At 40.4% G+C, this 22,206-nt stretch overlaps 1 protein-coding gene across 5 annotated transcripts in view; it reads left to right on the top strand.

Annotated features, from left to right (window-relative positions):
* Positions 1-807: 807 nt before the first annotated feature.
* Positions 808-22,206, top strand: part of MME (membrane metalloendopeptidase) — a 117,015-nt gene continuing 95,616 nt past the window's right edge. For 2 of the 5 annotated variants that reach the window (XM_024990592.2, XM_024990577.2), the window contains exons 1-3: positions 808-907; positions 6,139-6,308; positions 7,013-7,048. In XM_024990592.2, the coding sequence (XP_024846360.1) occupies positions 6,149-6,308; positions 7,013-7,048 (196 nt within the window). In that variant the 5' untranslated portion in view covers positions 808-907; positions 6,139-6,148. Of the gene's footprint in view, positions 1,178-1,303; positions 1,639-6,138; positions 6,309-7,012; positions 7,049-22,206 lie in introns of those variants that run through there. The other 3 variants (XM_024990584.2, NM_001192884.1, XM_024990588.2) reach the window with 3 other exon arrangements.

Genomic DNA, 22,206 nt, shown 5'->3' with positions numbered 1-22,206 from the left:
TGCCCTTGAAAAGGAATCACATGTCTTACATGAAAATGGTATGTTGCTTGACTGCATTAAAATGATGAGGGTCCAGCAGATACATTATAGCTAATTAAAAAAAAATTTTTTTTTATTTTATATAGCTAATTTTAATAGGTAGAGCAGACACACTTGAGTTTCTTTTTCTCACTCCCCATTCCAGCCCCCCAGGTATGCACATTACAAGATTCCCTAGAGTCAGAAGATGGAAGTGGAGAGTTTCACTACAGATTGTAGCTCTGGACATCCCCAAGAAAAAGAAAGGAAGGGAAGAAAGAGACGAGAGGGTAAGCAAAGAGGAAGGGAGGGAAAGGAACAGGAGAGAAGGAATAAAGGGAGCGAGGGATTGAAAGAAAAGAACGAAAGGAAACACATAAATGAAGGAGGGAAAGAAAATAAAGAAAAAATGAGAAAGGAAGGAAGCTTCGCTGATGGGAACGAGAAAAAGGGAGTGTGAGGAGAATTGTTTTTGTCTCAGGTCCATTAGGAAGAGAAATAGAACCTTTATCAGCACAACAGAATCTCGAAGAAGCAATGTATTGTTTTCTTGAAAGCCCAGAAGCTAAGCAATTCCAAGAATGTTTGGCAAAGACCTTTTGAGAAGGGTGAGGTAGGGGACGAGTGGGGAGGACTTTCTCATACCCCTAGCCCGCAGCCCTGGCCCCATCACAGGATGTGGCAGGATTTGGGAGACTTAGAGGAAACCTTCAGGTCACTCAGGGAACTGCTCCTCTCGCTGGTCCTGCAGTAGCGAGGCGGGGTGGGGGGTGGGGGGTGAGAGCGCCCAGACGCGCGGGGCGCGGAGATGTGCGAGTGGCGAAGCTGGACCCAGCGCAGGCGGGAGCAGCCGCCCAACTCCCGGCGCGGGATCTGCTGAGAGGCCACGGTGAGTCTCTCCGGATGCGGGTCAGGAGATGCCCTGGTTCCCCGTGGCCCCCGGGGCCCCGGCCGAGGCGGGCCCGGAACCTCCCTGGAGTCCGGCCTGGGCTCTGCGCTGCCACCAGCTGCCGGGAGCCCGCGCTGCTCCGGGCGCGCCTGGGCGGACGCACCTACCCACCCGCGCTCTGCGGGACTCCCCGCCGGCCGCCGGCCCTGTGCGCTCATTGGTCGGGGATGTGTCTGCTCAGCAGCCGCCAACTTCCCCCGAATCCCACGGGTGAGTCCCGGGAGAGCGAGCGGGCACCTGGGAGCTGAGGGAGATGGGTCCAAAGGGCGTGAGATCTCCCCTGGGGCGGTGGGAGCTGTTGGGACGACAGCTGGAGGGCAGAGCTGGCCGCGGGGCACGGCTGCCCGGGAGGTGCACGGAACCGGGTTGACGACTCAGGTCCGGCGCGATCAGAGCGCCCGCGACCCTGCGGGCGAGGGAGGCGTGCCCTGGGAAAAGCCGAAACAGACTTAAAGAGTGAGGGACCAGGGCAGAGAGGGTAACCTGGAGGAGGGCTCTGCAAGTGATGTGAGGTCGACTCTTCAGGTTCATTTCCATAGCTTTCTTGCAGGCTCTTCCTCGGAGAGTTAGGTCTGGTTACTGAGTTCAGCGGTACCAGATTGCAGCGGGGCTGATTTGGGGACTGGGCATTTGCCATTCCGCTGGACAGACAGTGTTATTGTATATTTAAAGTAAGGTTTGTTTTCATTTTGGTTTCTGTCAGATTTTCTTCCTTTTTGTAGCTCACTTTTCTATTTTTACTTTCCCTAACCTGAAGATCTTTTTATTATCCCACCTCTTCATCTTGCTTTGAACCTTAGTTTCCTCTTACATAATTTATGCTGATAGAGTGCTTAAATCTCTCGAGGGTTGGTTGGTGGGAGTGGGTGGGTAGTTCTTTAGCAGATGAAAGTTTCCTTAATCGGTCTCAACCAGTTTGTATTATTCGAACAAAAGGGTAATTGCAACTGAACTGTTCTCTTTAGCCGCTTGATCAAGCCTATTCCTCCCCAATATACGATGCAAATAGTAATTTTATTAAACTGAAAAGTAGTACCTTGATTTGCAGTGTCAGCATTTGGAAGTTGCTAATCCGCAAATCGGCTATGAAGCCATCTACCTTGCATTATTGGTGGGTTTCAGCACTTACAGAAATATTGTCCCACAGTTTCTTGCGCTCCATGCTGTGTCTTTTGTTGTATAGCTGCTATACTGCATATGGGAGTAATGTGGTTGGGACTTTGTGCTCAGAACTCCGTATATTATTAATAGATCCTGGAAATACCTTCAAGTTAATGTCTGAGCAAACAAGGAGGTGATTTCTCTAGCATATGTGCCTCCTCAGATCTGCAGCTACCCTCTAGTATATGTGCTGCCCTCTAAATATGGGACCCATTACCATCTTTTTTTGAACATAAGTATAGTTCATTTATATGTGTCAGTTTCAGGCATATAGCATAGTGGTTCAGTATTTTTGCAGATTATACTCCCCTACAGGTGGAACCTGTTTCTCTTGCTTTCTATGCCTCAGTTTCCATAATACAAACTGTAATTGCATAGATTAACCTCAGGGACTAGTAGAAAAATGTTAATGTACTGTGAAGATGAACATTGCTTGGATTTATAGACTTCTTTTTAACAAACCAGTTACCCTCTGGATTCTTTGATGATGTGATAAAAGTAATGTGTATGCTCAACTGGCATAAAAATTGCTACTTTATATTGCTTTGAAACTCAGTTTCTACCTAGGCAAAATAATCATTTTTTTCTTTTGGAGATGTTGTCTGAAGTCTGCAGTTTGTTAGGTTAGACATTCTATTTCTCTTCTCGTAGAAATATCTACTTTTTTGCTTGAACTTGCCAACACATCTCCAATTGAGGTGAAATACTTTAAGGATGTAGATATGTTTTGGCATATCCTGCTTTATATGGGACTAAAAGTATCAGCTGTATAATTTTTATATTCTTTTGTATAATTGCCTCCTTTACCCCTCTCTAAAACGGGTTGGGTGTGATTGCATTGGGTATCTAAGTATCTGAGAGATGGTGGTAAGTTTCTTCCTGAAATTCAAGATATTGACACTTATTTTCATATAAGAAAATAGTGAATCCACTGGAATTGATTGGAAATGAATGACAAAGTTGATTAGGTGGTTAAACATGCCTGCCTCCTTTTTGCTTTGCTAAGTGCTGTTGAAAAATGTGTCTTAGGAGCAAAGATTGCAAATTTACTGGGCGTTTACAAAAGGGCAGATGGAGAGTTCAGTTCAGTTCAGTCGCTCAGTCGTGTCCGACTCTTTGCGACCCCATGAATCGCAGCACGCCAGGCCTCCCTGTCCATCACCAACTCCCAGAGTTCACTCAGACTCACGCCTATCGAGTCGGTGATGCCATCCAGCCATCTCATCCGCTGTCATCCCCTTCTCCTGCCCCCAGTCCCTCCCAGCATCAGAGTCTTTTCCAATGAGTCAACTCTTCACATGAGGTGGCCAAAGTACTGGAGTTTCAGCTTTAGCATCATTCCTTCCAAAGAAATCCCAGGGGTTAGCATGTAGTTAAAAAATGATATTCTTTTGATGCAGGTAGAAGGACTAAACAGCCTCAGTCACGGCCTTCATTTACCCCTGTAACAATTTCTGCTGCCTTAGGTGCAGAACCATTAAGAGCTCAACTGCTTCAGTACCCCAATCTCATGGGTAAGGAGGAGAAACCTGGGAAAAGTATCCCAGAAGACAGAAAGATACACATGCCTGCTAGTTTTCCTGTATAGTGGAAGCCTGGTGGCGCCAAAGAGCAGCTTTAATTTAACCCCATGGCTGCCCTGGTTCCTGGCCCTAAGTTTTGCTAGAGAAACCGACGTTTCTAAGAAGGAACTAAAAAGAGAAGTGGGTCATAATGTATCAGAGAATGTTTCTCTAAATTGTCTTCTGAACTATTATTAAAGAAGGGAGAGAAATATTCAGGAAAGGGAAATACTCAAGTAAATGTGATTAATATTAAGATGTTTTTGAAGTCAGTCTTGAATTCATCTGGGAGAAGTGGGAAAATTATTCTTTTTATTGTTTATCTTTCTGTACAGCATACAAGTGTTCACTTTGTCGCCCATTTTCTTTCCCCACCTACCTCCCCTGTTAAAACTCCAAGGACTACTATCAGTGCAATTCCATATCGTAACCCAAGAAAGAGGCTGTGAGATGAAGCCTCATGTTATGGTAACATGAGTTACATAACCATTAAGACATTTTAACATTCAGGTACATTACATTCCGTTTTTATTGAGTAGACCCGGTTTTCATGGTCTAATAAAATATTTTTATTTGATAGTCTGTCCTTGGTTATAGCCTCATGTAATCAAGGGGACAGCATACTTAAAAATATGTATCCAGAAATTTCAAGTCCAGTTGTGGTTCACTTAGTAATAACTCACTAGGCATATTAAATTCCTAGTTATCTGCTGGATCATCCAGGCCTTCCTTTAAACATAGAATCCTTATCTACTTTATCCTGTGCCTCAGTTTCCACAAAACACACTCAGAAGATTACAAAGATTTCTAACAGTAAGAGCATCTCTGAGCAGTCATTTCATCTGGGAACTAAATTATATGCTTAATTTGCATCAGGCTATAAACAGTTAATCTGTTAGTTTACGATCCTTTTTTCTACAATCAGCCAGGAAAATTGAAGTTGTCTGTTCTAAGCTTTGGTAAATGGCTGATAAAGAGTCACTAGGCCTCTAAAAGAAACATAATGAAATTTAATATTTAGGCTTATATCCCTTTAATTTTACCCCCTGGCCTTCTGCAATAAGGTTTATTTTATTTTATTTTTTTTTGCAATAAGGTTTAAAGTAGCTATCTTTCTATGATGATTCAATTTTATTTCAAAATGTATTCTTTGTAATTATATTCTTTGAAATGTATTCATTGTAAATGTATTCTTAGTTGTGTAGCTCTGGGCAAGTTACCTGGTTTTTCTTTGCCCCACTTTCCTAAGGTATAGAACTGGAATATTAAAATCCAACTCACAAAGATTCAGAGAATAAGCACATGCAAAGCACTAAGAACTATGAATGACACAGGGGAAGTAATAAATGTCACCTATTATTAGTAGAAGTATTAATATTAGTAATTTAAAAACAAGTTAAATAAGTATCTTGTTATCTTGACCTGCAAAGTTGAATTTTTTTAATCATATTTTTTCCTTCTTTAGTTGCACAAGGAAGCTGTGATTGTGGTTAATATCTCTCATCCCAGGTTGTAAACCATGACTTTTGGTCCAGTGAATGACCATCTCCAAGACGGTCTAACTAGTTAATAGATACTCATGTTAGCAGTTGTAATTTGGAACTGTAAAAATAAAAGACTTTTTAAGACTGAAAAAAAACTAGCACATATGTTTGTTCATTTTTGTTTTTATCTTTATTCACATTTCAAATTATTATTTAGTCAAAACCACAAAGTATTAGATGTTGATTTCCAAGCTTGTAAAAGAAGACAGTGGAACACGATATAAAATTCACCTTTGATGTTGTCCAAAGTTCAGAAGGGTGAGTTTAAAAATTTCCTTAATGGTACAGAAGTTACTTGCTTATGAACCGCTGAAAAAATTCTATGTGAGTATTTAAGCAACTTTCCTTGTCTAATTTTGCTTGGATCTTTAGTGATATGTCAAAAAACCCGAAAGATTGTGGCCAGGATCTGTCTAATTTATATGACTATATACTCCTTGCTTTCAGAATCAAAATTTTGACTTTCAGCAAAAAAACTTCTATTTCTAATTTTATACTGAGTTAGCCTTTTACTGAAGAAAGCAATGGCAACCCACTCCATTACTCTTGCCTGGAGAATCCCATGGACGGAGGAGCCTGGTGGGCTGCAGTCCATGGGGTCGCTAAGAGTCGGACACGACTGAGTGACTTCACTTTCACTCTTCACTTTCATGCATTGGAGAAGGAAATGGCAACCCACTCCAGTGTTCTTGCCTGGAGAATCCCAGGGACAGCGGAGCCTGGAGGGCTGCCGTCTATGGGGTCGCACAGAGTCAGACACGACTGAAGTGACTTAGCAGCAGCAGCAGCCTTTTACTTTTATTCAGCCACGTTAGGCATTTAGAAAATTGTGTATAGATCTCTTCGTTTTATCTATTTATTTGTTATGACTAGTTTTTAAAAATTAAGAAACAGTTTTTTGCAGATTTTAGGTAATGGGCAGATCAGAAAGTCAGATGGATATAACTGATATCAACACACCAAAGCCAAAGAAGAAACAGAGATGGACCCCATTGGAGATCAGCCTCTCCGTCCTCGTCCTGCTGCTCACCATCATTGCAGTGACAATGATAGCTCTCTATGCAACCTATGATGGTGAGTTATTCCCACACTCATGCCCACAAACATGCAGAAGAGAGTGAAGTCTTTATCCTAGACTTTCCCCATCTATTAAACAATAGGTTAAGGAGAGAGACACTTAAAGACTGTGTGATATAAAGATTCATTTATAAAATGTAATATCAATATGCCAAAGCAATTAACTTTGACTAAAGTACAATGTTTTTTTATGCTTGAACTAAGTTATTAATTGCCAAGTATAGTGAGTGCACTCATACTTATTTGATGAAGATTCTAATGTATAATTTTACATGATGACAATGTTCACAATTTTAAAACCAACTTCATTTGGTCAACTTTTGTTGTGTCATTGAAATTCTAAACAGCTTTACGAGAATTTAAGAGGTCTAATTTGAGTCTTAAAAGTTTTTCACAAATGGGAAAAAAAATGGTATGGTTATCAGACTAAAACAACTGATATTTCAATTAAATAGTACTAAGGGCTTAGGGGACAGAGATGATATAAGAAATACATTCTCTTCATTTAAAAATGTAGGATTTGCTTATTTTATTCCTCTTTATTTTCTTCTAACTTCTGTCGGTGGTATATAATACTTGGGGTTTAATTCTTGCTCTAAGGAATTGATTATTTAATTGATAGTTTATAAAAGAAGAAAAGGTAGGCAGAAAATAGAAAACATGTATTGCAAGTATTTATGCATATATCTTCCTTTTTCTAGATGGTATTTGCAAGTCATCAGAGTGCATAAAATCAGGTAAGAATATGGTTTTTAAATTGAATAGTTTTATAATTAATGTATAAATATTTAAAAATCAAATGCTAATATATCTCTATGTTTGTGTATATTTTTATTTATTATAAATCACTAATTTATAGTCAAAGAAAATAAAAATACATTTAAGTAGTAGATAGTTAATTTATTCATTCTAAGAAGGAATTCACTCATTTGAACCCCAGAGTATATGGTAGGGTAGAGATGGAGAACTGTGTCTCTAGCTTTATGAAGCTTGCCTTATAATTGGAGAAAGAAAATCAGCACATTGAAATGGCACACGTCGTATCATTTAGTTTTAAATTTCTCAATGCAGATCATAAGCAAGGTAGAGAAACTGAGATTTGGGAGGGGTGTTAAAGCAGGGCTGGGATGTGGAAGTGGAAGTACAGAAGAGAAAATTCTAAACTAGGAGAAAAGACAGGAATAAATCATGTAGAAAAGCAGTGAAAGTATAGACTTGATAGATAAAAGTTACAGAGAGCATTGAAAATTCATGTTTAGCCCTGATTTTGTAGTAGGAGTGGAAAGGATATTTTCCTAAACAGATCACTCAATAAGGCAATAGTTGGAAGGTGATTCTGGGAGTGCTAGGGTAGGTGGACTGAGTGAGAAGCTAGGGAGAGTAGGCAGGTAGGGGCTGCTTCTGTAACTCAGATGTGAACTGAGGAGGGCTACCTACGGTGGGATGAAAAAGCAATGAAACAATTGGATGGCTCAATAGCACTGACTTGCTAAAGGAAGGATATGAATAATTTGAACATGACACCAAGTATGAAACCTCAAGGGACTTGGGCGACTGTGGCAGTTCACACAGAAACAACGAAGTTAGGTAAGTTTGTTTTCGGGGGCGGTGTGATTAATGTGGATTTAGATCTGTTGGGTCTAAGTCAGGGGTAATATCGAAGTGAAGATCGACAGTAAGACAGTAAAGATGCAGTGGATTTAGGGTCTGTCAGCCAAGAGGGGATGGTTGAAGCCTTGGGAATAGCTGAGTTCTTAAAAGGAGAAGTATAAGGTTGAAATTAAGAGGACATCAAGAATTAGAGTAGAAGGAGAAGAAAAATCAGCAAAGGGAACAGAGAAGTATATGATGCTTTTAGACGTCATATCAATTAGAGTGTGGTGAAAAAAAGAACATTTTGACAAAGAGAAGAAAGGTGGTCGCAGATATGTGAACACCTTGGATATGGACATAATATATATGCCCTTTAGCAAGAGGTTCTAAACTTCCTTTCTAGTGTCTACATTTCTTCTAAGAAATAACCTGTCACAAATTAAACGTTTTCTGTTGGACTGTCTTATGTGGTTTTTTGTTATTTACTGATTTGTGCAGAATAATGATAGGAAAACTATGGGATTATAGGTTGTAGTCTAATGTCCTGAGTGTATATGTGCTCTTTTTGCTTACCCTTCCCCAACCACTGGATCTTAAGGGCACTAGCCATATAGACATTTTGGGACATGATGTGGGTAGCTTAAGGGCAACCTGATTAGGATACCAGCCATTTGCTCCTCAGCATAACAACACATACTTCCCATCCAAAAGCCTTCCCAGAAACCAAAGAGTTTCCTTATTCCTCAGGGGAATGGCTACACAGGTCCCTTGGCTGGGTGGTATCCAGGGTCTCTGTGCTAAAGCTGGTAATGCTCAAGTTGTTTGTCTGAATTACTGTTTGCCCTCTCCCTGGGTCCCATCCCTCCTTTCTCTTTACCAGTTCCCTATGATATGCTCATGCTGTTCAGTTTTGAAAAAACCCCACTTACGTGTTGACTTCTAATTATCTCTGTTTTTCAATACACTTGACAGACCTATTAAGTCTCTTAATCTGTAGATTCTCTCGGACACTCTTTTTTTCCCTCTCACTTTTTTTTCTTGGATTTTATTTTTGAAGAAACTAGATCCTTTGATTCCTAGGATTTGTAGGATCACCTACAATCTAGGTGATTGTACCCTAGAGATCTGAGCAGGTTTCTTCAGTGATACCCACCCAATGAGCAATGTGATATTTGGAATCTGAGATCTTACACGTGACTTAATGTTTAGGGGTAAGGCTCTGGCTCTTTTTGATAGTGGCTGCCAGGCTTAACTCATTAAAATGTATTTAAACTGGATCCTTTAATTGTAGCTTAGAAATCATACCAAATGTAAAAAATACCTCACAGAACTGTATCTTGGCAGAGAAATGTATACAGTAGGAATAACTTCAGTGATAAACAAGATTGCTGAATAGCTGTATGTTTTTCTTCATTCTGCTTTGTTGATTCACAAGCTGTTAAGAATACATTTGTATTCCTAGTTACTATTCCTCCCTGGGGGAAGAATGGTGAAACTTACACTTATGGATAGAGTTTTCATGCTCTATTTACACATACACACACACACACACGCGCGCATGCACACACACAGTCCTCTACTGGTTAGAAAATATTTTCTGTGTCAGAAAATACAACTGTCAGTTTTGGAAGTTTCTATAGATTAAGAAAACTCTGGGGGAAATTTTGGAAAGAAAAAAAAAGTGAGAAAGTGAAAGAGGGGAATGGATGGAAAAGAAAAGAAAGATGGAGAAAAGGATGTTGACAAAAATATAAAGTCTCCCACCAGCAATTCTATAGATTACTTTAAAAGGTTCAGTTCAGACCAGTTCAGTTCAGTCACTCAGTGGTGTCCAATTCTTTGCAACCCCATGAATCACAGCATGCCAGACCTCCCTGTCCATCAACATTTCCCGGAGTTCACTCAAATTCACGTCCATCGAGTTGGTGATGCCATCCAGCCATCTCGTCCTCTGTCGTCCCCTTCTCCTCCTGCTGCCAATCCTCCCAGCAAAAGGGTCTTTTCCAGTGAGTCAACACTTCATATGAGGTGGCCAAAGTACTGGAGTTTCAGCTTTAGCATCATTCCTTCCAAAGAACACCCAGGGCTGATCTCCTTTAGAATCGACTGGTTGGATCTCCTTGCAGTCCAAGGGACTCTCAAGAGTCTTCTCCAACACCACAGTTCAAAAGCATCAATTCTTCAGCACTCAGCTTTCTTTACAGTCCAACTCTCACATCCGTACATGACCACTAGAAAAACCATGCTGCTGCTGCTGCTGCTAAGTCGCTTCAGTTGTGTCCGACTCTATGCGACCCCATAGACGGCAGCCCACCAGGCTCCCCCATCCCTGGGATTCTCCAGGCAAGAACACTGGAGTGGGTTGCCATTTCCTTCTCCAATACATGAAAATGAAAAGTCAAAGTGAAGTCGCTCAGTCGTGTCCTACTCTTCACGACCCCATGGACTGCGCCCACCAGGCTCCTCCATCCATGGGATTTTCCAGGCAAGAGTACTGGAGTGGGGTGCCTTCGCCTAAATGGACATTTGTTGGCAAAGTAATGTCTCTGCTTTTCAATATGCTATCTAGGTTGGTCATAACTTCCCTTCCAAGGAGTAAGTGTCTTAATTTCATGGCTGCAGTCACTATCTGCAGTTGGGAAGATTCAAATCTGAGCACAGAAATTGTTGAGCATTGGAATGTTTAGGTATTGATACCCATGGTGTTTAAGTAAAAGTTGGTTGTAGCTTAAATCTTTCTCCCCGTGGAAGGGAAAGTCATGGCAAGTATACTTCTCTCTTTGATCCTATGAAGTCAAGGGATGGAGGTCAAGCCATACTAAGGCAAAAATAAAATATTACAGAAGGCTGTGGGTCATCTTGAAATTTAGTGTTTGTTCTTTAGACCTCTATAAATTTAAATATTGGTTTGGCCAATATTAAATATTGGTTTGGCCAAAAGTTAGTTCAGGGTTTCCATAAGCTGTTATGGAAAAACCTGAAAAACTTTTTAGCCAACCCAGTATTTATAATATACACAAAAATTATGTTTATAATACACACTTTAACTTGCTTGTGTAAAAACTGCATCACTATCAAAGATTCAGTTCAGTTCATTTGCTCAGTCGTGTCCGACTCTTTGCGACCCCATGAATCACAGCACGCCAGGCCTCCCTGTCCATCACAAACTCCCGGAGTTCACTCAAACTCGTGTCCATCGAGTCAGTGATGCCATCCAGCCGTCTCATCCTCTGTTGTCCCCTTTTCCTCCTGCCCCCAATCCCTCCCAACATCAGAGTCTTTTCCAATGAGTCAACTGTTCACATGAGGTGGCCAAAGTACTGGAGTTTCAGCGTTAGCATCATTCCTTCCAAAGAAATCCCAGGGCTGATCTCCTTCAGAATGGACTGGTTGGATCTCCTTGCAGTCCAAGGGACTCTCAAGAGCCTTCTCCAACACCACAGTTCAAAAGCATCAATTCTTTGGTGCTCAGCCTTCTTCACAGTCCAACTCTCACATCCATACATGACCACAGGGAAAAGCCAGAGCCTTACACCACACCTAAAATGAAACAACTACTATGTAACAAGTTATGGCAGTGTTCAAAACCCTACTCTTAAAGTCTGAGTAATATTATTTACCATACAAGGTTGTAAAAAACATGGAGTTACAGAGCCTGAATGTGATTTCTCAAATGTCTCTGTAAATCTATATCTTGAAACTGGCTTCCACTGCACTGAAAACTTACTGAGATGTCAAAGAATCATGAACTTTAAATCAAGGTTTTCCAGTTTCATCACTGTTGACATTTGGGGCTGGATCATTCTTTACTGTGTGGAAAGGACTGTCCTGTGAACAGTAGGATGTTTAATAGCATCCCTGGCTTCTACCACTAGGTGACTGGCAGCATCATTTCCCAATTGTGACAATCAAAAAATGTCTCCAGACATTGCTAGAAGTCTCCTTGGGGCAGCAGAATCATCTCCAGTTGAGTACCACTGGCTTAAATAATCTCAGGAGATCATCTAATGCTTTCTCTTTGTACTAGGCAGAATAATGCTTCCCTAGAGAGGTCCACTTCCTGTCCTTGGATCCTGTGAATGTGTTACCTTATAAGGCAAAGGATGCTTTGCAGATGTGATTATTAAGTTAAGGATAACTCAGGGAGATTATCCTGAGTTATCTGGATGGTCTTATGTGATCACAGGAGTTCTTATTGGGTTGGCTAGAATGTCCACTCAGGTACCATTTATAGAAAACCCCAAATGAAACTTTTGGCCAACCCAGTATAAGGAGAAGGGAGCAGGAGGGTCAGAATCAGAGAGGAAGATGTGAGAACTGAAGCAGAGGAAGCCAAGATTGGAGTAATACAGCCATAAGCCAGAGAAAGTGTGTGGCCTCTAGAAGCTTAAAAAGGAAAGGCATGGTTCTTTTTAGCGTATCCAGAAGGAATGTATCCCTGTTGACCTCCAGAGCCGTAAGATAATGCATTTCTGTTGAGTCACTGCGTTTGTGACAGTTTGTTGTAGCAGCAATAGGGAACTAGTAATATACCCTTCTATAGTTTCTTTATTTGAGGCCTGTCTTTGAAGAGTTAAACATGCATACACAGTGTCTCTTGCTAAACTAGTCTTTTATTACTAAATTGTGTGTAACATATAAAAATAAGGAAGAAATGTTAAAAAGATTAATAGAGAGGTATAATACAGGAGAATAATAATCGAATCTAATAAAGTAAAAATAGGAGATAATAAAATAGAATAATAATAGCTAACACTTATTGACTGTTTGTGTGTCTGACCCAGTTGCAGGCAGTTTACATTTGATTCTTATAGTGACCTTGTGAATTAGGTACCGTTATACATTCTTTTAGGAGAAGGTGATGGCACCCCACTCCAGTACTCTTGCCTGGAAAATCCCATGGATGGAGGAGCCTGGTAGGCTGCAGTGTGTGGGGTTGCAAAGAGTCAGACACGACTGAGCGACTTCACTTTCACTTTTCACTTTCATGCATTGGAGAAGGAAATGGCAACCCACTCCAGTGTTCTTGCCTGGAGAATCCCAGGAATGGGGGAGCCTAGTGGGCTGCCGTCTATGGGGTCGCACAGAGTTGGACACGACTGAAGTGACTTAGCAGCAGCAGCAGCAGCATACATTCTTTTTACAGATGAACAAACTTGAGCTAGCATTGCACTCCAGGCAGCTTGGCTCTAGAGCCTGTATTCATGACCACTTCTCCATGTTGCCTTAAAGAAAATTAGGCATCTGTCAAACTTCTAATGCTCTATACTTGTACATATAGTATTTGAAAGCAAATTGCCTCCCCTCGTGCTAGAACTTGGAATTAAAGGACATAAATGACTCTCAGAGACCTGAAATAATTAAATCCAAACTGAGAAGGAGAAGAATGAATATCTCTTTGACCAAGAACCAAGCTACTTTACTGAGAACAGTAAGCAACTTTATCAGTGACTTTAGTACATCAAACTCAACTTGGAATTGAGGCGTTTATAGAAGCAAACATTAGTGGTGTGGTCCTCAACTCTCCAGGGGATAGAGAAACCAAGTTCAGATACATGATCAGTCCAGTTCTCTAGACAGCAGGAATACCCGTACAGGTGTGCAGGTTGTACACTGCACAATTGTGGCAGTCCTGAGAGATTTATGGAGCACCAGGATCTGGATGAACCTCTCAGAACTATCCATTTTCTTTACTTTAATTCTCTACTTACCAAGCAAACTTTTGATAAGTATTAAATATTAATACAGGAAAGGAGGCATTCTATTCATTTGATAGATATATTCAGCTTGGTGAGATAATGTATTCCTATTCTGATATATAATCACTTTTGTGTGGCTGAAGCTATAATCTTTGAAGTAAATGAACCTTCCAAATATCTGATCGTTTCTGCAAGGGCCAGATCCTGGTAGTAACCTCAGTGAAGCATCTTGTTAGCAACTGGCCTTTTCCTGACAACAGCAGGGAATATCTGCATTGATATGGGTCGTGGTCCCTCCTTGTCTGCTGACACCCGAGACCTCCAAGAAGAAAAATGACCAACTAGATAAGTACACTGAAGACTGCAGACTGACTCATGAGAGCTGCCAGCCATGTAATGGCCTTTCAGAGTGGATGAGGTGATTTCATTATGTAATTAAGCTTGAAAAAAATCCTTCAGGCAATAAGAACACAGCAGGTATCTTAGTGGGAAGACTGCTGAAGCATAGCTTTGTTAATTTAAATGTGGCATGTGGCAATTTGCTTTGGGCTTCCCTGACACCATTCTCCTGACAATTGTGTAAAAATACTAGCTTCAAAAATTCTCCAGTCTAAATTAGCATTTGTCAGTCAGATCCTTTCCAAGAAAGGGAGTCAATTATGTGATAGGTACACTCATATATAACATATCTTTCTTACGTTCTAGGTAGATTTTAAGCAGTCATGCACCGTCTCTTTTTAGTACATGGTCAAGGTATGGAAAACATAGATAAATTGGATTCAGTGGCTAAAGGGAAAAAAATTGGCAATGTCTGATAAGTTCATTTGGTATCTTAAGGTTTATTTTACTAAAAAGGCAAAACTATAGGGGCAGAAAGTGGAATAGCTATTGCCTACAGGCTGAGATTGGAACAAGGATTCCCACAAATGGACATAAGGAAACATTCTGGGGTGATGGAATGTTTCTAGAGTTGGATTGTGGTGATCATTGTACAAATATGTAGATGTATTAAAAGTCACTGGGTGAATTTTATGGTATATGATTTAAAAGCAGCAAAATCACCGTTATCCCTTTTTTCCATCTCTCCAGTGTCCATTTATAAGTAGTTATCTTCTGTTTTGATCTTATACTTGGAATCGTTAGTAAATGTTGAGTCCATTGATTCCCATATCCACAATTCAAAGCAATTATGTGTCATTTTCTATGCCTACCAAATCACTAAATAATTTAAGGTTCTCAATTTGAGTGAGTACCTATTATCTGATTACATTAACATTGTATTGATGAAAAGTCTATGGAAATAGTAAGTCAACTAAGAAGTTAAAATTATTTTAGAATTGGACATGGGAAGCATTGTTTGCATATGTTGGAGTTGCATTTTCAGAGGAAGTCCGGGATATATGTGGTATGGTAGGCCAGGTAGATCAACCACCTCTTAATCAAAGGCAGGATACAGGGTCTACCGCAGAGTGGTTCTTGGGGATAATCGTGCTCCTGGGAAAAGGTGTTGGGTTTTCCCGAGAGTTCTGTGAATTGTTTCCCTTTTCACCCTGACTACTAATATGTCAAGAGATTTGTCTTTAACCTCTAATGATAGGACCTCTTTGTATACATTTGATTCATTAGCATTATCCCTGCCCTCCTTTTTCTTTCTCAGCTGATGTATATGATTTTATTTTATATATCCCTGTAAGGCCACTTTGAATTCTTTTATGAACCACATAGGTTAATAATTAGATGACTAGAATATAGAGAACTTCCAGTAATAGATATGTGCATGAGAAAGACTGTTAAAGGGTAAACTTTATTTCAAAGAGATGTGTTATGAATAATTAAGGCAAAATCTTTTGAAAGATTATGGCTTCTTTTTCCACAAAGCCAGCAGCACCAAAGAACTGAGATGTAAGTCTGGGCCACATCCTGTGTTGCTAGTATGTGATCTTAATTATGTCAGTTTAGCTCTCTGCATTCCATTTTCCTTATCTACAAAATTGAAATTAAAAGTGTCTCATTTTACAGGGAAACAGCAAAGACTAGTGACAGCCCATTTCATTTTATGCATTCTTCAAGGAGATACACCACAGGTATAATGCACAGATGTATTCCATTTAATATGTTCTTTCATGAAAGTTGCAGATGCACTATTTAAGGCTGAGTTTTGAAGGGTAAAAATCTATTTATTGAGAATCAAAAGGCAGTCAATGTATTTTTTTTAAGTGGAAGGTGTATCTAAAAAAGAGAGAGGGTAGGGGCTGGAGGGGGAGAGAGAGAGAAAGTAGTATATTTTAGATACTCAGGTAAAAATGTGTCATCTCTTATTAACATTTTCCTTGACTACTGTGCTCTGTCTTAGCACAAGGAGTGACAGTTCAGCCTGCAAATCAGGTAAAATGAGCAAAATTAGTAATGGGCACTTGCATCCATGTTTCCTGTAAAGCAAACCACATTTTTGGGTGTGTGTGAAATCAGTCAGGCACACTTTGATTTGAACACATAGCTCTTCTGTGCTCACCCTTGCAGACACTCACTGTTATCCCTTCCCTCCCCAGGGATTAAACTCTAAAAGTAAAGAAGCCAGAGGGCTACAGTAAGAGGAGAATAACTAGATTCTTGTTATTCACAGTGTGGTCCACATACTAGCAGCATCAGCATTAGCTGGGAACTTGCAAAAATGCAAATTCTCAGATCCCAACTCAGACCTGTTGAATCTGCAACTGCATTTTTAGTCAAATTGCCAGGAGAGGACACTGCACAGTAAGGATTGAGAAGCACTGAGCAATAGTGATTCTCAACTATGGCTGCTTATTACGATAATTGGGGAAACTTTTAAAATATACCCATGCCAGCCTCTCTCTTTTCCCTGACACACAAAGTTCCCAGTCCTTCAGCAGAGTGGTTTCTGCTGAGTGTTGGCAGAAAAGGAATTTAAGTAAATAAAGTGACATTAAGGTATATAGAAATTCCCTAGGCATTTGCATTTTTACAAGAAGTTATATGCAACCAACTGATTGCTTTAAAAGGTGCAATTTTGGACAATGCTACTCAGTGAAAACTAAGTCAGAGCTGAGGGACACTGGGCCTGTTTTTTTTTTTTTTTTAACTAATTATAATGGAGAAGCTGAACCTGATTGTTCCTTTGAATTTCCTAGTATAATATAGGCACAGATATTTCCATAGAGACTTCAGAACAACATCTTTCCTCATCTATTCCTCTCTTCATTCATTTATAGTTCCCCAAAACATTAATTGAACACTTTCTAAATATTAAGCACTTTTCTAGGCACTGGGAGTTTGAACTTAGGTATACCCTGCCCTCAGGAAAGTGACAGTCTGTTCAGCATGACAGACCAATAAACAAAGTTACCATGTGGTTTGGGTAAGTGCTGGGGCAGAGAGAAGCAGTGTGCCTCAGGCGCTCTGAGAACAGAGCACCTAAAACCAAATCAATCCTTACATAGCTTGGCAGCTAGAGTGATTGTAACAGGGCCAGGAAAGCATTTGCAAGAGGAAACATTGCCTGCTGGTTCAGAAGGCCAGGCAGGGGTTGGCAGGCCAGTGGAGCAGAGGGCAGCATGTGCACAGGCTGGATGCAATACGCCTGGGAAACCTGGGTAAGTGTAGGGTCTGCAAAGAGTTCATGATGACTGGAGTGTAATGTGGAATGCACTGGGTTGTAATTCCTCTTCAAGTCTATAGAAAATGCATAAGTATGTTCTAGGGAGCATCTAAAGGATTTAAGCAGAGGTATGGCATTGTCAAGCTTGCCTGCTAGCTCATGCCAACCTGGTGAAGCGGAGACAGAGCTTTACCCATACAAGGGAATACTATTTCTGTGTCCTGGGTATGAGGGAGAGCTTAGCAAGATCAAAGAACTAGAATAATGACTATAAGGCTAAGTCATAGGTGACGTGTGTGTGGATGTGAGAGTAGGGGTGATAAGGGTATGTCAGCATTGGCACAGGATTTTGTAGTCCATGGTAAATTCCATGGTAAAGTGTTTGAACCTTCTACCAATACCAGTGAAAAGTTATGGAATGAAGTTTTCAGTGAAGATCAGAATTGTTGAGAAGGTTCATTGACTGTAACTAAAGAAGGGCTGTGGGCAGGGAATTAGTCTACTACCCCTTAACCATAACCCTAATGGTTGCCTGGATTTGATGGTAACAGAGTGGAGAGAATAGATGGACTTGAGAGCTCTTTAGGAGTAAATATAGGCATAAAGTAAATATGTGAGGTTGTGAAAAAGAAGTGAGTAAAATGTAACTGACGTTGCTGGCTTGGGAAACTGGGTGATAAGTGTTGCCAGTCACTCAGCCAGGGGACACGGGAAGAAATTAGAGAGTATGTTAAAAGCTAGAGTCTGATCATTGGAGTTAAATGCAGCTGAGAAGTTGATAAGATAGAAATGAAACTATGAAACTATGAAGAGGTTGGGATTTCCCTGGTGGTCCAGTGGTTAAGACTTTGCCTTCCAATGCAGGGGGTGTGGGTTTGATCCCTGATCTGAGAGCTAAGATCCTTCATGCCTCATGGCCAAAAAGCCAAAATATAAAGCAGAAGCAAAATGTAACAAATTCAATAAAGACTTTAAAGAATGGTCCACATTAAAAAAAAAATTTTTTTTTTTAATGAAGGAAGAGATTGAAGATTCCATTGGAAGATGGGAAAAATGATGGATCTTGTTCCTGGGGACATAAGAGAGGATACATTCAGAGAAAAGACAGCAGGGCTACTATTAAACAGAGGAGGAACCCCTCTTCCTCTCTTACCAGGCGGAAAGTGGTAATGATAGTGTGAGTGCTAGTATGGTTAGAGGCTGGCAAGGATGGGAACCTGTGTGACACATCACCCAGTTACTTCAGTTTTCTCTTTGTAAGAGAAATTACAGGTTTTGAAGGCTGGAAAGGGCCAGTGTGTGGAGTTGAAAGGAAAGACTAACCAGGCCCGTGTAGAAAGGCTTTGCACAGAATTAATGGCCCTGTTGAAGTTTTCTTATTTGAAATGGCATTAAACTAAGCAGTTACAGGGTTTTCCCAGCATCACAGATAATGTCTTCCACAGATATTTACTGAACATTGTTCCAGTTGCTGCAGATGTAGAAGTAAACAACAAAGTCCCTGCTCAAAATGAGCATGCAGTAAAAAGGGAGACTGATAATAAACAAGTCAATTGATAATTCTATACAAATATTCTGAACTATCTTAACCTAAAGTTGGAAGGGAAAAGGTAGGTAGCAGGGAGCATTCAGGGTGGGCTCATTTGTAAGGGGAAGGGAATAAACTCTCTGGTGAGATGACAGTTTAAATGATGGCACCATAGGATGTAGCCTAATAGAAGGTAAAGGAAAAGCCAAGAAAGAGCAGAGTAGACCTGAAGTAAGAATTCTCAGCAAAGTAAAAGGGCCGGTGCAGAGGGACTAAAGAAGTGAAAAAGCTTCTGAAGATGGGAAGGCTGATGTGTAGATGACGCAAGTAAAAGATGTCAAAGGTAACTATTCCATATGATAACATCAGAACATCACCCTGAAAATGCAGATATGAATGCGGAATGGAGGTGAAGGTCCTGAGACTTTGTAAGGTTAAGAAATTCTTAAATTAGATAGTAGCAGCAATTGTCCACGTAGTCCCTCATGTTATCTGGGAACATGGTAGAACATTTGTGGCAGGGAAGACTGAGCGAGATGTCGAGTCTTTAATACAGATGAATGTCTAGGAATTTAGTAGACAACAGAGATAAAGCAGATGAAGTGGGGGTGGTCAGCTGGCAGAAGCCTAAATAAACCCAGTAGAGAGGAATGATCTGAAGCTTTGTAGAGTGACGGTAGGAGGCTGGTTTTGTTTTTCAGTGTGTGGAGTGCTGACGAAGAGAGAGCTTCAGGGAAAAGGGCCTCCCTTAAATCAGAGACCTGGGGGAGTGTCCTGTGAGTAGGCTGTGTGTGTGTTAGTCATTCAGTCATGTCCAATTCTTTGTGACCCCATGGACTGTAGCCCATCAGGCTCCTCTGTCCATGGATTTCTTCAGGCAAGAATACTGGAATGGGTTGCCTTTTCCTCCTCCAGAGTATCTTCCTGACTCGGGTCGAATCCGGGTCTCTTGCATCGTGTGCAGATTCTTTATCACTTGTGAGTAAGCTTAGGGATTAATAAATCATGCCTTCTTGTCCAAGATAATTCTAGAAATGCTCTTCTGATCCTGCTTCCTCACACAACCCAAAATGCTTTCTTTCACTCTCTAAAGGCAGACTTGCAGGAGATACCCTTCTGAATGGAGGTAAATGTTTGCTGATAGGAATCAGATTCTAGAATCATAGTATGGGCCACCTGATCTAGAAGTTAGCACTGCCAGACATAGTAGCAATGATTATAATGTTTTATTAAAATAAGTATGGGAAAATATTTCATGAAAGGTATCTTTCCAAACCCTTCTCTATACCCTGCCTTACTGTGAAGAAATTATGTACATATCATTTCCAGGTAAAGTTTGGGAACAGTTGTTCAGTTTCTCATTAGATGTGGACATTTTTGTTCTTGTTTTCAGAGATGAAATAAAATGTATCATTTGTACTTTGGAAATTAACCCACTCTGGTTAGGGTTTTCGATTTCTATATGTCACCAGTTATTGTATCACCCCAGTGGGTCCGCAGCAGTGGGTCAGAGGAGATGCTGGAGGGCCACCCGTCCAGCATGTTGTGTGGGAACTCCATTTGATGGAATTAGAATTAGTCATGAATTTGTTTTTTTTTTTTTTTATCAGCCTAGATGAAAACTCAAAGTGAACCAGTGAGTTCTTAAAGCAAAATGTTTGTTTAAATATTTTTCAGAGGCATAATCTTCCTTCAAAATCAAAAGGAAAAAAAAGCCCAAACAAAATTGTCACATTTTAGACACAACACGTCTTTTAAAAAAACTTTTCAAAGTAGTACCTTAACCTGAAACTAATAAAAAGGGATTTGGTCCATAGCACGGACTAGGTGGATTAGGAAATCAAATTGAAATCGATTAGCAGGTAACCAATAGCCAGCAGTACCTCTGTTTCTCTGGGCTTGATGCTTAAAGCAAGAATAAAGAAGCCAACCATAAAGTGGTGAAGATGGCTTAGGCCATATCTTTTAAGTAGTTTCCTTTGTTAATTAAGATTTTATTGAACTTCGGTTCAGTTGCTCAGTCGTGTCCGACTCTTTACAACCCCATGAACTGCAGCACGTCAGGCCTCCCTGTCCATCACCAACTCCTGGAGTCCACCCAAATCCATGTCCATCGAGTCAGTGATGCCATTGACTCATCTCATCCCTCTGTCGCCCCCTTCTCCTCCTACCCTCAATCTTTCCCAGCATCAGGGTCTTCTCAAATGAGTCAGCTCTTCGCATCAGGTGGCCAAAGTATTGGAGTTTCAGCTTCAACATCAGTCCTTCCAGTGAACACCCAGGACTGATCTCCTTTAGGATGGACTGGTTGGATCTCCTTGCAGTCCAAGGGACTCTCAAGAGTCTTCTCCAACACCACAGTTCAAAAGCATCAATTCTTTGGCTCTCAGCTTTCTTTATAGTCCAACTCTCACATCCATACATGACCACTGGAAAAACCATAGTCTTGACTAGACGAACCTTTGTTGGCAAAGTAATGTCTCTGCTTTTGAATATGCTATCTAGGTTGGTCATAACTTTCCTTCCAGGGAGTAATGTCTTTTAATTTCATTGCTGCAGTCACCATCTGCAGTGATTTTAGAGCCCAGAAAAACAAAGTCAGCCACTGTTTCCACTGTTTACCCATCTATTTGCCATGAAGTGATGGGATCAGATGCCATGAGAATTTCTTATTTAAAGAACTAGCAAATCATTAAAGACTTATAATAAAACGTTGTTGAGGATCTAGTAGTTATTTTAAAATACTACCAGAAAAGAAAGTTTGTTAAATCTAGAGGCTTAATTTTCTGCTTTAATTAAATTAATTGAGTGAAATTAAGATGTTTCTGATATCTCTTGCCAATCTGAAGCCAGAATGAATTCATTACCCCCAAACACATATATATAGTAATTAATGATTTCACTAACTTAGAAACCAAAAAGCAAAGTATTAAAATTATATATGTTCAGAGAAATAATTTAATTATATATAAGTGAATCAAAGAAAAAAACAATATTTAAAAAGTCATTAACTGAACAGAATGTTTCTCTAAGCCCTGCGTATAATATTCTGTAGTAAGGAAGTGACAATGTGTTGGGAAAAAATGGTACAAGTGAAACCTTGAAAGTCTCCTTAAACTCAAATCCATGCAAATATGAATCTCTAAAAGAGAATGTAAGGTAGCAGCTACAGATGCTGTGAAACTTGACATATTTCGACAACTATGGTAATAAACTTAAAGTAAAGAAGTGGAAAGATTTGCAAAGCTGACAAACTGGCTGAGTTCCATGCAGGCCCTTGTTGCAGGATCAGCTCCATTCCAGCCCCAGGCACTTACTAAGCCAAGGTCATTGGCTCTGGCTCCCGAGTCTGGTCAGTCTCGCGCCTGGTGAACTACCTCTGACCTAACTCTAGTGACTGGGTTCCTACCTTGTCCCTTGGGACCTCACTTCTGGCTCATCCCCCAGTTTTGGAAATTG

Source organism: Bos taurus, chromosome 1 (genome assembly GCF_002263795.3).
Source record: "Bos taurus isolate L1 Dominette 01449 registration number 42190680 breed Hereford chromosome 1, ARS-UCD2.0, whole genome shotgun sequence".
Lineage (NCBI taxonomy): Eukaryota > Metazoa > Chordata > Mammalia > Artiodactyla > Bovidae > Bos > Bos taurus.
Note: the sequence above shows the minus strand (reverse complement) of the source record. Positions and strands in the feature narration are given on the sequence as shown.